Source organism: Sciurus carolinensis, chromosome X (assembly GCF_902686445.1).
Source record: "Sciurus carolinensis chromosome X, mSciCar1.2, whole genome shotgun sequence".
Lineage (NCBI taxonomy): Eukaryota > Metazoa > Chordata > Mammalia > Rodentia > Sciuridae > Sciurus > Sciurus carolinensis.
Genome location: NC_062232.1, coordinates 130,289,762 through 130,306,146, shown reverse-complemented (window position 1 = coordinate 130,306,146; position 16,385 = coordinate 130,289,762). Strand labels below are relative to the sequence as shown.

The following is a 16,385-nucleotide window of genomic DNA, read 5'->3' as shown; positions in this document are numbered from 1 at the left end:
ACCACCTGAGTGCTAGTTTCATACCTGTTTTGGGGAGTTCAGGGTGTCCAGTGAGCCCTCCCTAGACAGCTACTTTACAGCTCTCATTTTTTAATACCATAACCACCACCCTGGTGAGATGTATGCAGATGCCTACCTGCCTCGCACTTCCATTTTGCTATGATACTTCCATGCCATCTGTAGACATGGGGCTTGGAAAAGATTAAAGTCCATGATGTACTGCTGCTCTCCTCTTTATCTTCCTTGCACCCTCTGAAGACCCAGTGCTCAGGTGGCCCCAAACTGCAGTAGCAGCCTCTGTGACTTTGTTGGTTTTGGCAAAGAGAAATTATATTTATTCCACAGGGATGGAGAAGGGGAGACATGGCCAAAGCCACAGTGAGTGGGACAGGTAGGAGGCTGACTTCATGCAGGAGACACTGAAGAGACAGATGAAGCCTCTGTTTTGGAGGCGCTGGAGAGTTCAGAGGTATCATCAACCTTCTTTCCAAAAAGCTGCAAGATACAGTTTCTAAACTGGAAGGACAGAAAGTGTTATTCAGCAAAGCAGGAAGGGCCAGTGTGTGGTATATTCATTGTCATCTTGATGGCTTAACATCTTCCTATCTCCCACTCAGAACCCTATCAGAGGGATGGAGGAAGGCTCAAGTCATTCCTTGTACATGGGGTTGTTTTAATCACTTGACCAAAATACCTGACAAGAACAACTTAGAGGAGAAAAATTTATTTTAGGCTGACAGTTTCAGAAGTTCAGTCCAAGGCCAACTGAATTCATCACTCTGGGCCTGAGATGAGGCAGAACATCATGGTGGAAGGGCATGGCAGAGGAAGGCTGCTCAGGTTATGGCAGCCAGGAAGTAGAAACAAAAGGAGGAGCTGAGTACAAAGACACAATCCCCAAGGGCATGCTCCCAGTGTGCCCACCTGCATACTGTTACCACCAAGTAGTACATTCATACTATTAATGTATCAAATGGATTAATCCATTGATGAGATCGCAGCTCTCATAATCTAATCATTTCACCTCTGAGCATTCCTGCACTGCCGAACACATGAGCTTGGAGCACCTGATAGCCAAGCCAGAACATTTGATGGTTATCTGAGTTATCTAATTTAGCAGTGATGGTGACTTGTGTGAGTAAAATTGCATCCCCACAAAGATATGTTCAGGTCTCAAACACTGGAACCTATGAATGTGTCCTTATTTGGAAACAGGGTCTTTGAACATGTAATTAAGATGCATGTTAAGATGGGGTCACACTGGATTGGATGGACCCTAATCCCATGGCTGATGTTCTTATAAGAAGAGAAAAATTTAGACATACCGATACAGACACAGAGGGAAGAAGGCCACATAAACATGAAGGTAGATTGAAGTAATGCATCTTTGAGTCAAGGAACACCAAGGATTACCAGCAAACACCACAAGCTAGGAGAGAGGTACAGGGCTGATTCTCCCTCAGTACCTCCAAAAGGAACCAACCGTGCCAACACCTTGACTGTAGACTTCTGGCCTCCAGATCTGTGAGAGACTTATTTCGTATTGTTGTAAGTCATTGAATTTGTGGTAGTTTGTTATGGCAGCCCCAAGATACTCATGCAGTGACCAAACACAATTCTAGCTAAGGAGTTCATGCATACGGTGACTGGTTTCCAAAATATCTGGCAAGAGACTTAGAGGCATATTAGTGAATATGAATGTGATTGTGATCTTATTTCTAGCCCATCCATTTTGGGATTAGGTAAGGACTAGGTCAACAGCAGTCTAGCCACCTCCCTCATGTCTTCTCCAAGGAAGTCTTCTGGTAACAGGAGGGTAGTTCTCTTTGCTGGTTGACTCCTGAAGAAATCTGGGTCGTGATAATTTATCAATTACATCTCATATCATCACTGAACTATCCATGGTGCTTTGAGAACCTGGATCAGAACACTCCCTAAATAGTTCAGCCCTATTCTTGATTACCTCCAGCTCCCTCTGTCATCAAAATTCTAAAAATAAAAAAACATAATTATTGAAATTAATAAGAAGCAGGCTGATCAGCAGAATGAACTCAACTGAAGAGCTGGCAGAGAATGCTGAGGTATTCATTTAACAAATTCATTCAACATCTACTTACTGAGCATCTACTATGTGCCAGACTCTGTGTCTAGGGAGGATACAGCAGTGAAAATAAGAGAAAAAACCTCTATGCCCTTATAGAACTTTTTTCCAGAAAATTCTCTCAAAATGCAGCAGGACAGGATCACAATGTGGAAAGGGTGAAAGCAAAGTTCAGAGGCCTGGCAAGGTACAGATGTGCATACATCTGTCTAGGATGGGGACCTCTGGAAGGCAGAACAAAAAGAATCAGGTAGAGATAGTACTTGGCAAGATAGTTTAGGATTCCAAAAACTGAAACCAGACCTAAAAAGAGATCCTCTTGAATGACAGGAAGTGAACCAGAGATCAAATTTCATTCCCTGGGCATGACATGCCAACAAGAGAGTTCCCAGGAATCAGCTACAGAAACAGTCCTATTTACTATTAAGAAGTTACCAGGGAGAAAGGGTGCTTAATGAACTCCACAGACCTTGCATCTGGCTTAGTAGAGGCAGGGACAAGCTGAAGGGGATGGAGCCATAGGGCAGCTGTAAGACAGAAGAGCAGATTTGGGGGTGGCTCAGTATGCACAGGGCCCCAAGTTTAGTCCCCAGAACTGCAAAAAAAAAAAAAAAAAAAAAAAAAGAGGACAAAAGATGAAAGTGGAAAGAACAGTGGATTGAAAGGCAGACATTGGGTCTGGTGAAATGAGAAGACCCTGCTGATTTTTCTGGTTACTATTAAGTAACACAGCTGTACCTTAATGAAATGTACTTGATGGATTCAAGAGTAAGGTGATTTGCACTCAGAAGATGATGCAGTCACCTGTAACCTACAAAGAGGATCTATGAGTCATGTGCAACGTGCTGTGAAAGCCATCTAGGAAAGGTTGCCATTAGGCAAGACCATGTGCAATACCACACTGTGTTCCCCCCAAACTAACCCATGAACTCATGGAAGTTCTTCAACTCTTGGTCAGTACAGCAAAGAACCTGTGTTTGTTCTTTTTTTTTTTTTTTTTTTTTTTTTTTTGCGGGCCTTGTGTTTGCAAGGCAAGCACTCTACCGACTGAGCTATATCCCCAGCCCTTGTTTGTTCTTATAGTAAGACAAATTCAAGAAGTTAGGGTTTGAAAGTAGAAAAATGAAGAGAATTGAGTCTGTAAAACCAAGAAGGGTGTCCTTAGGGTCAATGTAGAGTTCACTGAATCCTGGAGCATTTAAATTCCAGGAGAGCCCCTGGAGCTTGATGGCCCTGTCATAGGACCGACAAGAGGGAAGAGCTTGCAGCACATAGACACTTTGGGAAATATCTCCCTCTGGCTGAGATGAGAAATAGATTCCAGAGTATGTGCATAAGCCTTCTGCTAATGGCCAGATGAATGACTGACTATAGCTGGGTCACATGTTTAGCCTTTTCCTGCTTATTTTCCTGGAGGGTCATTATCAGGCTCCCCAGATGCTGTGTGGGCTTGTTACTGGAGACATGATTCCAGGAGGGAGGCTTTACTGGGTTCCTGTGGGGTATATTTGGAGTTTGATCTACTTATGGCATTTCTTACCTGCCTGTTCATAAAGACGTAGATAATGGGATTGTAGATAGTGGCACTTTTGGCAAAGTAGGCTGGTAGGGCAGCCACCAGAGGGTGGAAGGCATAGCCAGGGTTGGCAGTAGCAAAGCATGCAAAGAAGGTGTAGGGGCCCCAGCAGAGGCAGTATGCAAAGACCATCACCACCACCATGCGCGTCACTTCCTTCTCAGCCTTCTGGGTGGACTCGGATTCTTTCTGCTGCTTTGCCACCTTGGGGAGAGAGGGACAGTGAGTGGGGGTGTCACCTGGGGTTCTATATTTGAAAGGACTTCATGTTGCTGTTGCTTGAGCAATAGTCAGGGAGGCAAGCAAGAGGAGGGTGACCTAGGGTGAGGGAGATGAGGGTGGGAGGAGATGGTCACCTGCTACCCTAACCCTGCTGGAGGTGGCCAACTTCCACCCCTGAGCCAGAGCATGTCCTGCCTGGGGCAGACACTGAGGCCTTGAGCGACTGTTCTGGCCAAGGATGACTCTTTGAAGCTCTTTGGATTTAGCTTGGCAGGAGCTTGGAAAAGAGAACTGGAGGCTGATCTCCTTAGCCTCACCTGATCCTTTATCAGATGTCCCCTAATGTGCTCTAGTCTGAGTGTGTGTGGGGGGTCTAAACGGATCACTAGAGAGTCAAGAACAAAGGAACCAGGGCTGAGGATGTAGCTCAGTGGGAGAGCACTTGTGTAGCATGCATGAGACCCTGGGTTTAATCCCCAGCACTGAAGAATGAAGGAACTAACATGATAGGACATGGGGGGTAGGGGAGGTGAAAGCAGCTGAGGTTGCTCTAGCCAAGCTAGAGGCCAGCAGGGTACCCAGTCGCAATGCCAGAGTCATACATGCAATTCTCTCAGGCTTTCTACAACAGGATTGGCCAGCCTGCAGACAAAGGTCAACCACTGCCTGATGACAGGTAGCTGAGTTGAGATGAAAGAAAACCTGCAAGGGCTGGAATTGTGAGGGCTGGGACAGCAGGGCTGGGCCCCACTGACCCCAAGCTAATACTGCCCAAGCCATGGGTGGATACCTGTGGGAACCAACTAAATTGGTTCTGATATGTGAGCACCAACCCAGGGGACCAAATTGTAGCCTTCAGCCGAAGGCATTGAGGTGAGTGGAGCCTATCCCAAGTCCATGGCTTCCTCTAGACAGAGCTTGTAAGCACCTGCTGATCCGATTGTGGACATAAGCAGCTTTACAAAGGAAAGGCACCACCCTGAAGGGCTTTCTGCCACCTATGCCCGGCAGAGTCCCATCAGTGAACAGATGGTATATGGAAATGGAGCTAATGATAGGGGAGTTGGTGGACAAAAGGACAACTTATGGTGTGGGTGAGACCACAAGGGAACACAGAGCTCTTGGCACCCCAGGACCCAAACTTAATCTCCTCCCTTGCTCTGATTTCCCGAAGGGGGCTCCCTAGTGATAGTTCAGCTGGAGTGGGGGTGAGATGGGGGTGGTGGCTGTGTACAGGATCAGCTTCCCAAGGGGAAGGGCCAGACACAGGAAGGTGGAGAGTGGGTCTAGGGGGCAGATGGCACCCTCAAGTCTATTCCTTGGTCTGCCCCAACAGCCCCGTGAAGGGGATAAGGGTGCTCTGGTGGCTCCACTCCATGAGAGAACTGTCCTGGGTCAGGGGAAATGCTCAGCTCTGCTCTGGATTCAGGGCAGTCCCTTCCCATCCTACATTTATGAAGACAAAGGATCCAGGGCTGAAATGGAACCCTGGATGTGCTCCCAAAGGAACTGCCCAATTCACATCGCTGGTCTTAACACTTTCTTATTGGGGTAGTATCCACTTATCTGAGGATTTAAAAAATGGTTTAAGATTCTCAGTGAACTGGTTTGGGAGCAGGGCAGCTTGGAGGCAGGAGAGTACACAGGTGAGTCTCTGTCTTCACCCAGACATCCTGCCAGCTAGAGCTGAGGTCGGGAGGATGGGAGACTTACTGCTCGGATGGCCAGCCACACTTGGAGGTAGCAGAGGATGATGATGCTGAGTGGGATGATGCAGCAGGTGACCATGAGGACCATCATGTAAGACTGCACCCCAGGGTACGAGGTGCCACTGAATACATCTGGGCCACAGGACGTCTTCAGGCCATAGGGCCAGTACCTGAAGAGAAGGGTCAGTGGGCCATCCTGTTGTAGGCTGGGGCAACATGGGACTCCCAGCACAGGCACACTCCTGACTTGTAGTTTTTAAAATTGAGGTGAAATTTACATTACATGAAATTAACCATTTTGAAATGAACAATTCAGTGGCATTTCACATTCACAAGGTTGTGCAGCCACCACTTCTACATTTTCAGCACCCCAAAAGACAAGCCTTGGGTAGGATTTTGAAAATCCTTGCTTATTTCTAGGACTCACACCTTCCCTCTCTTTTATCTGGTTCCAAAAGATTTTCATCACCCCATCACACCTCCTTTTTTCAAAGGGAGTGCAAGGCTCCCTCTTGTTCTGATCTAAGAACTCCTGTGACTACCTGAATCTTTATTTCTCAGGTCAACTAGGCCATGACTGTAACAAGGGACTTACTTACCAATTGGCTATTCCCCAGAATGATGGAAACTTCCCAAAGAAAGAGCCTTCCAAACATGACAAGATTTTATTCTTAAGATTGTCATGTAAGAGGGCTGGAGTTGTGACTCAGTGGTAGAGCATTTGCCTGGCCTGTGTGAGGCTCTGGGTTTAAAACTCAGTCCCACATATAAATAAATAAAATAAAAAAGATCCATTGACAACTAAAAATATATGTTTAAAAAATAGTTTATAAAAAAAGGATTGTCATGTAAGACAGCAAATGTGTCAGCTGTGTTCTGTCCCTCCTGATCAAATATCTGAGTCATTTACTCATGAAATAGGGTCTTCCCCCCAAAATCCAGCCTGGTCAGGATACAGATGACCTATGGGCCCAGGTGTACCTACATCCTAAGAAGCTTCTGAAGGTGGGAGAGAGGTGGAATGAGTGAGAAGGATCTGGCACAGAGCTGGCAAAAGAGCCCTGGAATTCAAACCTGCCCTGCATCGGGGACCATTTCTATATTGTAGCCATTCAGATTCATATGTATTGCACATTTGAAGGAGCCTGGAGATAGTCTTGTGCTTCCCTTCACTTTATGCACAGGAAGTTGATTTGCCCCCAAAGTACAAAGTCTGATGTTTCCCACTTGGCCCTAAAGAAGCCAGCATCTTCCTGGTACCCTTGCACCCTTACCTGCTCCAACCAAAGATGGGTGGGGCTGTCCACACAGCAGACCAGATCCAGGAGAAGGCAATGCCCACAATAGCCAGCTTGGCATCAAATCTCATATTGCCAAAGGGTTTGCAGACCACTAGCCACCTCTCCCAGGAAATGATGGCCAGGGACCAGAGGCCTGTGATCCCTACATGGAAGAGCAGACAGGAGGACTTTGAGACAATGCAAAGGATAAGCAGCCTCTAGCATTGCTGCTTCCTTGTTGAAGTAGCAGACAGCTTTAAAAATCAAGCATTTCCCCTCCCAGCTGCCAAATTGAATTCTCCAAAAAGTGTTTTCAGGTCCTGGGTTCAGGGGCCTTCTTCTCCCATCTTGTCTCCCCACTGACTCTAGCAGCTTAATTCCACTCCTCCCCCAGCTTCTTGCTCTCCTCTCCTCTCCTCTCCTCTCCTCCTCTCCTCTCCTCTTCCTTCCTTCCTTCCTTCCTTCCTTCCTTCCTTCCTTCCTTCCTTCTTTCTTTCTTTCTTTATTTCTTTATTTCTTTCTTTATTTCTTTATTTCTTTCTTCTTTCTTTTTAATGTCAACTGCTTTTCCTCTGGAGCAGGAGCTCTGAGCTCTCAGTTTGGCCACTGCATTTCATGCCAGCCCAGTTATGGAATTCTGAGGCTGGGAGCTTAGAACCTCTGGAGCTTACTCAACCTCCACACCCCATCACCAAAGAGGAGACAAGAAAGAACCATAGCAGCTGATAGGCCTGTATTTTTCACCAACAGAGGCCCTGTTAGTACTTCTTGCCCTCTTGGCCACCAGTCCTTCCTTCCTCTGATGCCATCAGTGGAACCCCTGATGGCCACATCCACACCAGCATGACTCTGAGATGCTGTTGTTCCAACCAAGAGCAAGGAAGTGGGCTGTGTCTAAGTAACTTGTGCCCTTCCTGACAATTTCAGTTCCTTTAGGCAATTTGGGAACTCCTGAGATCCCCCCACCAACCAACCTATTTGGAAGGTGAGACAGCTTTCCATCTCCTACCTTTGCCCCAGAGGTCTACACATAGGATTCAGGGATCCATGAACTGAGGTGGAAAGAGCAACATCTTTCATTCCTCTAACAGACACTTGTCACTTCCTTCTATTATGAATGTGGCAATATTAGCAATATCCAGAGAAGTCACAGATGTTTTCCTATCACTCTACAGTGGTGGTGGACATTTTTTTCAAAGTATCACCCACATTCTTTACTGCAAGTTTAGTAGTTGTCAAGTCAGATTCTGTTATTTGATACTTTAGTACAGAACAGCATCACTAATGCTTTTTCTGTTGTTGTTGGCAGTGCTAGGGATCAAACCTAGGGAACTCATGCATACTAGGCAAGCACTCTACCACTGAGCCACATCCCCAGCCCTCTTTTGTATTTTATTTAGAGACAGGGTCTCACTGAGTTGCTTAGTGCCTTGCTTTTGCTGAGGCTGGCTTTGAACTCATGATCCTCCTGCCTCAGCTTCCTGAGCTGCTGGGATTATAGGCATATGCCACCGCACCTGACTCACTAAGGCTTTTAATAAATACTTTTAATACTTGTACTTTAGTGAAAGTCTGTCACTAATTAATATTTAATATTTAAAACTATTTTTCAATATCATGAGCTGATTTTGTAATCCTATAGATATAATTTCATGAATTTACAAACTTTCCCAGAGGGCCAAGGGTGTTCTTGACATTAAAACTTATACCAAAGTGCACTGAAGTGACTCAAGAACACACTGTGAGGAGCCAGGTGTGGTGGCATGTGCCTGTAGTCCCAGGTACTCAGAAGGCTGAGGTGTGAGGATCACTTGAGCCCAGGAGTTTGAGACCAGCCTGGGCAACATAGCAAGGAGACCTCATTTCAAACAAAACAACAACAAAAATACCATGAGCAAAGGCAAAGGCAAGTAGGAGGACCTGGCAGAAGCAAAGACAGATGATGCAAGGGGCCCCTTAGGAAGGGAAACATGGCCAACAAGGCACACACCTGCCATAGAAAGCAGTGGGCCTAAGGGATGGAGTTTCCCCAGTCACTTCACTTCTATTCTCTGGGGAGAATGCTGGCATGTGGGCCAGCATCTCCTTGGGTCTGAGCCATAAGTTGCCACTGTGAGGCCAGGGGCAGGGAGGAGGCCAGGAAGAATGGCCAGGAGGCAAGAGCAGGAGCAGCTTCTGAATGTTGGGTGCCTGGCTAGGCAAGCGGGGTTGCAGTGAGGCCCATTGGTGGGTCCCCCATCTCCAGGCTCCTCTTCCTGAAATAAAGTCTCTACTCCTGAGCATAACATTCATGGATTCCAAGACTTGGACCTGCTCACTTCTTGTCTGCTCAGAAGAACCACACTTGCTGTTACTTTGCTCCCTGCACTGTCAATGTTCCCTGCCCTCTCCTTACTGTTTTCTCCTCTAAGAGGACTAAGCAGGTACCATGTGGTCACTATCTTGGTATAGGGCCCCTCCCCAGCACAGAGCTGGGCACACTGATACTTCTTGGCCACTGCTTGTGAACTTGAGCCATTCATGGCCCACGAGGATATTAGTGATGGGAATGAAGAAAGGGGACTGTGATCTAGTCTTGGTATCCCCAAAGCTGTAATGGGAATTTTGTCTTTCCTTAGGGGAAGCTTACACTGTGCAGGCAACCAAGAGGCAGAGGTGTCTGGCTTGAGAGACAGGATGAAAGGGCATACATCCGTGATTCAGGTGGGAGTTCTATCCAGGATGCTGAGAACCCTCACTTCCCATACTGTTCTGAGATTATCTGGCTCGAGATCTGTCTCTTCCCAATGCCAGCCACACAGCCCCAAACTGGTTGTCCCTAGGCAGAGCCTGTCTCAAGAGTAGGGACTCACGGTGTGTTGGACTCAAGCAAAGAGTTTGAAGTGGGTGCTCAGATGGCAGCCTCCAGAACCCTGTAAGCCTATCTTCCCACCCCTGTGATGGCCTTGACCCAGCTTCCCCTGGGTCTGTCTCCCTTCACGTTTGCACCTCAAAGTCACACACACTATGGATGTACCTCGAGGGTTGCCATGTGGGGTCTCCCTGGCTTACCACACACGGAGACAGTGTAGCCCTCCACAACACACAGAGGGTGGCCCAGCACGAAGTAGCCGTAGAGCTGGTTCACAACACTGATGGTACTGGCAATGACGGTTTCTGCTAGGTCAGCAATTGCCAAGTTCACCAGGATCCAGTTCAGAGGGTGGCGTAGCTTCTTGAACTTCATGGTGGCCACCAGCACAAGCCCATTAGTGAAGACAGATGCGATAACCACAATGATCATCCAGGTGCTGGTGATGTGGTACACCCATCTGGGAGCAATGTGGTAATTGGGGCCTTCAAAGGGGCCTGGAGGCAGGAGGCAGAATAGAGAGAGGAGCTGGGCAGCAGCATCACCCACTTGCACTGGTGCCCTAATTCCACTTTTCCTCCCCTGTTGGAGCCTCTCTTCCTTAGCCCCCACCCCTCTTGCCCATCACCCTCGCCTTTGCTTATTCTCAAACTAGCTCCCCTTCTTCCTGTTTCTCAAGTTAGAGGCCATTGCCTGATGGTTACCTGCACTGGCACCTAAAACTTAAAGAACAGAACTCCTCATCATCTCTGCCAGTTACTGATCTCCAGATTCCAGTAGTTGAGTCACTGCTTGCAGTGACAGTTGCAAACCCCTGCTTCTCTGATTCTGTACCTTTTCTCCCCATCCCACCTCTTATGCTGCTTCCAGTGCATGCTCCATGTCCTTTTGTTGTCACACCTTTGCTCCCAGAGTTCTCTGTAAACCCAGCTGGGATACATTTGCCTTCCAGAAGCCTTTTCAGATTTCTCAGCTAATGTCACCTCAACGGCCCACTTGGGAAGTTCTACCACATATTAGGGTGGCCAGTTCTTGTTGTCTGAATGTGTGTGTTGCCACAAATTCATGTTTAGACCCTACCCCCCAGGATAATATTAGAAGGTGAGGCCTTCAGGAGATAATTAGATCACATAATGAGGACACAGCAAGAAGGCAGCAGTCTGTAACCAGAAAGAGGGCCCTCACCAGAACCCAACCAGGCTGGCACCTTGACATATAGCCTCTAGAACTGTGAGGGATAAGTCTTTGTTGTTTAAAAGTCATGTAGCCTTTGGTCATTTCTTATAGCAGACTGTACTGACACCAGTGTACAAGTCTTATCTTCCTCACTGAAGACTGTGAGTCATTCATCATACACATCATGTCCTTGTAACACAACACAGGTGCTCAGAGAATGAATAAGTGAATGTGTTATGAATTGAATTGTGTCCCCTTCAAATTCATGTGTTGGAGTTGTAACTTCCAGCACCTTAGAATGTGACCTTATTTGGAGATGGGGTCTTTATAGAAGTGAGCATGTTGAAATGAGGTCATTAATGCAAACCCTAACCCTGTAGGACTGGATTTACATAAAGGGGGAAATCTGAACACACAAAGAGAAGGCCATGTGAAAATTAAGGCAGAAATTGGGGTGATGCTTCCACAAGCCAAGGAATGCCACAGATTGCCAGAAACCACCAGAAACTAGGGGAGAGGCATGGAACAGATTCTCCCTTAGAACCACCAGTAGGAACCAACCCTGCAAATACCTTGATTTCAGACTTCTGGCCGCCAGAACTGAGAGACAACACATTTCTGTTGTTTAAACCACTCAGATGGTGGTACTGTTATAGCAGCCCTAACAAACTCAGACAGAATAAAAGGAGAGTAACTCATCTTTATTATACTACAGAGGCTCTATAATTTCTTTATTTTAATAACTTTTTTTTGCCACCATCACTGTTGGCAGAATACTTTGAGGGGTTGCAAGCCTCAGTCTGTACTGCCATGTGATAAAGCCTCATAGCATCTAGGAAAGCATCTGTGAAGAGCTCCCTGTACTTATTAGCATTCTTTAGTTGTGTATTGCAAAAACCCAACCCAAAATAATTTAAGAAAAGCAGGGCTCTCCTAGCTAGGGCAAATTTCACCCGCAGCACAACTGGACCCCATGATGCCACTGCTTCCGTCTGTGCAAGTGTCCCAGTGGTTCCTCATACAAGGAGCTCCTAGAAACCCTGTACAGGAATCCCCAAAACCCCCTACATGAGCAGTGCAACACACCACTGACAACAGAACTGTGTGGTCTCAGTTTCTGTCAAAAGGACAAAGCAAAGCAATGAGGCTGCCAATACACTCAAGAACAGAACCCCCAAATAGCCAACAGATCTTCCCCAGAAAGTAGAGCATATTAATTGGAGAAGAGCAGCTGAAACCAGAAGGTGTTTGGGACACTCCAGTTTGTAGACAAGTGAAGGGACTGGAACAGTCTAGGTGCTACAGCCCCTCAAAACAAGGCAACCAGGGACCTTCCCAGACAACCGATGGAGTCCAAGCTGAGCAGAGCAGATACAAGAAGGGCAAAGGAGGACGAGGTCTGAGCATCAGTGGGGAAGGGGGAGGGGACAGGAGCCATCAGAGTGGGTGTCTTGGTTGCTTCTCTCTCCTGAAAGTTCTGGAACTGATTTCATGAAGAAATGAGCAAAAGAAGAGTATCAAGAGTCAACATCCAAGCAAAGTAATTCTAAGAAATACAGGAGGGCCCGGGGATATCACTCAGTGGCTAGTGCTTGCAGAGCATGCCCTAGGCCTGGTTTCTATCCCAGTACTATGGGGAAAAAAAGAAAGAAAAAGAAATAGAGAAATACAGAGAGGAAGGGAATCTGTTGGGGATGGGGCAGGGAAGATGTACCTCTTCAAATCTACCTAGATTTTACTTTGGAAACTTGTATTACATAGTATAAAACAAAATTAAAATTTAGAAGGCAACCCCTGATTATCAAAAACAAAATAAATGAACCTAAATGCCTATACAGTCAGTAATATAATCAGATAGAGAGGGACTATTCTAATAAGACTGAAATTGCATCAGTGACCACATGACCTAGTGCCATACACCCTAAGGATCAAAAGACCCATACAAATGCTAGGTTTTTGGTAATTATATTATTGGTAGTAACATTGGTATCACTATTTTGAGGTGCGTGTATATGTGTGTGTATGTGTGTGTGTTGTGAAATAGAGCAAATGAGTAGTCACATGATATTCCACTCTAATCCTTGAAGAACTGAATTCTTAGTGGAAGATAAAGGGGACACAGATGTAAAACTCACTGGCCTCCACTGATGAACCAAGTCATTATTTTGGGAATGGAGAAATAAAAGGAAAGAATCCAGTATTTACTCCTAAGGGGTCCAAGAGTAGAAATTGGGGCGTATTTCCCTTTATTGATGTAGTCCAGCTAGTCAGTGAAGATTAGGAGTCAGCACGTGTGGCATCTCCGATGGTTTGCTGGGTCTGAGAACTGAGTTCCAGCAACCCCTCACACCCCCAGAATGAGTGTCCCTCCTCATAAAGTCAGTTTGCCAAAACACATCAACATACCAACCTGCCTCTAGTCAGACCTTCCTACCAATTCACAGGAAAATGATCGTGAATGAGTTCAGAGGAGCAAACACATCATGAGGAAGCCATCAGCAAGGTCTGAAGTGAGGGAAAGTTCAGAAACATGACTGTTTTTAGAGGTGAACTGCAGGAAACTGAGTCAGTCTGGCTCAAGAACCCTTTTGCTAATCAACACTTGGCAACCCTGTAGTGGGATATTTCTGACTCAAGACAGGTGAGATTTTGAGGATGGCCCTGGAGATGGGTGCCTGGGGATGATGGTGTCACTAGACTCTTCAGTGCTTTGAAGAGCCCACATACAAAGCTTTTTGCCTGAGCAAGTAACAAGGGCAGAACTTGGGCTGCTCTAATAAGATTTTTCAGCTTTTTGTTGGACTTTGCCTCTGTGTACTGGGACTGTTCAAAATGGAAAGCTTGCCCTGGGCACCAGCCACTTCTCCCCAGAAGTGAGCACCGAAACGCTGTGCTCCCTACACACAGAATTGGACAAGATGACTGCAAAACAGTCTCTTTCAAACTTAAGGTTCTTGAAGTTACTCGCTCTCTGCAGTTGCCTCCCCCAGCTTCTCCCACAGGTTGTTGAGTCAGTGTATTACTCCAGGCCAGTCCTCCAGCCTCCTTGTAGCTTCAGAGATGCAAAACCAGTCCCTTCCCAGGTGGGGGCAGCTGCCAGAGAGTTTTATGTAATGAAAGCCCACCAGCAGTGTAGACAATGACTAGAGACCATAAAGAAAGAGTTCATGAATCCTTCAGTGGACATGGATTCTTACAGGCTTAGGGCAGCCTGTGCGGTGTTTGAAAATGCATATTCCATAGTATGGTGTCATTTTATATTGTGAAAGCACCCCCCCATTCATGTCATTGTGAAAGCTAAGGGAGATGGTGGGGTGTACAGAAGAGAGATTCCCTGGGGTCAGGAGGGTGGATGGAGGCCCCCAGTGCAGCCACCCTTGCCTGATGGCCAAGCCTCCATAGCACCTCTCGCTCACCTCTGGTGGCGTTGCTGTTGGTATAGGTGAAGATGCTCGACTGGGTGCTGTCTTCATGGCTGTCTTGTGGCTGCCCACCTGCAAGCCTTTGGGGGTCCCACCGCTGGGCCATGGCTGTGGAAAGCCCTGTCACTGATGCCTGCCAGCCCTGTGTACTGCCTGGGGGTCATGGCGCTTTATACCAGCCTATGGGATCAGCCCAGGCCTCCTCACCTTAAAAGCTCCCAAACCCTTCACCATCTGATCTCTTAATTGGGCCGAGGACTTAGACCTCCTCCTCCCACCCCTCTTCTCTGCTCCTAAGACCAGCCCGCAAGGGCAGCTCAGAGGGATTTGTTGGCCACTAAACTCAGACCCCCACCCCCCTGTGGGCTTGCAGAGGTGCCTGTGGAGCCCTTGATCATGTTTATGTGTCTTCTGTTTCCTTCTACCATTCAGCACCTACTGTTAGGGCAGGTGGACCCAAAGGTGGGATTTTCAACCTGGGATATGGACAGAAAAGTAGTCCAAAGCCCAAATCTTTCTTTCTCATCTGTCTCTCCCGAAAGTCCTGGGAGACCTTTCAAAGCTGGGACCTGGAACTGGATCTCCTTGCAGGACTGGCCATCTCTGTATGCCCAATGGGTACAGTGTGTCTAGTTGGGACTCTTCCCCCAGTTGGGGCCCAGGTTCTGACTGCAAGGCCTTGGGGAATAGCTCCACTGTGCATTGCTTTTGCCTGCCCTTGCCCTTACTCCCTGTGAGCTACAGGCCCTTCTCCCTTGCAGCAGCCCTGCTGCAGCCCCCTGAAGGTTCCCACAGCCTGCTCCACTGCTGCCAGTTCTAGTTCACAATCTTTCCTTGGGCTGCCCTTGGCCACAGCCTCCTTGACAGAGTGTTTCAGACAGACTACCTCTGCCATCCCTCTTCACCCACAGCAGTCTGACTGAGGCTGGCTCCACACTTAGCGGGGTTCACTTGTTGCCCGATTCTGTAACTTTATCTCAGTTTCCAACTATGGACCCCCATTTCTCCTCCACAGCCCCCACTTAGGGAGCACATCCTTTTTTGTGGCTTCCACCAGCTCCCCTTTATTCAGTCCTGAAATCCAACTGCTTAAGTCACCTCCTTTAGGTTGGCCCCTTAAACTCAGTAAGACACATGGGCTGGTGGCCTTCATGTCTTTATTCTTAGTGCCATGCCATGATTCTTTAGCACTCCTGGCTCCATGTGATGGCTCCTGGCAAAGCAGCTTCTCCTGCTGGCACAGGGGAAGCCCTGGTTAAAGACTGAAGCCAGGTGGAGCCCCAGCTTGGCTACCCATATCAGGAATGACTCTTAGAATCAGTCAGTGCCTGCCACGTGCCAGGAGCCAGGTTAGAGATTCTATGTAGAATAGAAGAGTCCTGGCTGTGGCCTTGCCAGGGCTTATCTGTAGCCTGGAAAACATGTCCTCACAAAAACTTGTTTTTTTAAAAAAAATATTTTTCTTTAGTTGTCAATGGATCTTTTATTTTATTTACATGCAGTGCTGAGAATCAAACCCAGGGCCTCACATATGCCAGGCAAGCACTCTACCACTGAGCCACAACTCCAGTCCCACAAAAATTCGTATATGAGTATTCATAGCAGCACTATTCACAAGAAGCCAAAAGGTAGAAACAACCCCCAAATCCATCAACAAATGAATGAATAAGCACAATGTGATCTATCTATGCAAAGGAATATTCTTCAGTTATGAAAAGGAGTGAAGTATTGACTTGTGCTACAATGCAGATGACTCTTGAAACATTGCACTAAACCAAAGAAGCCAAACACAAAAGGCCATGTATTGAATTATTCTGCCATATAAAACATCCAGAATAGGCAAATCCATTGAGACAGAGGACAGATTAGTCATTGCCAGGGCCTGGGAAGAGGGGAATCGGGAATGATTCCTTAATGAGTATAGGGAATCTTTAGTCAGTAATGAAAATGTTCTAAAATCAGATTGTGATGGTTAGCCACTGTGGAAAACAGTTTGTCAGCTCCTCAAAAAAATAAACATGGAATTATAATGTGATCCCCAAGAAATC

The 16,385-nt window shown here is 46.9% G+C and overlaps 1 protein-coding gene across 1 annotated transcript; it reads right to left on the bottom strand.

The window, feature by feature from the left end:
• Nucleotides 1–400: 400 nt before the first annotated feature.
• Nucleotides 401–14,451, bottom strand: LOC124972210 (medium-wave-sensitive opsin 1-like). Its single transcript, XM_047536468.1, has 6 exons — nucleotides 14,332–14,451; nucleotides 9,940–10,236; nucleotides 6,883–7,051; nucleotides 5,613–5,778; nucleotides 3,642–3,881; nucleotides 401–516 (listed from the first exon to the last, which is right to left on the bottom strand). Exons 1-6 carry the CDS (start codon nucleotides 14,441–14,443, stop codon nucleotides 406–408), a joined length of 1,095 nt encoding a protein of 364 aa, XP_047392424.1. The 5' UTR covers nucleotides 14,444–14,451; the 3' UTR covers nucleotides 401–405.
• Between the last annotated feature and the right edge of the window lie 1,934 nt (nucleotides 14,452–16,385).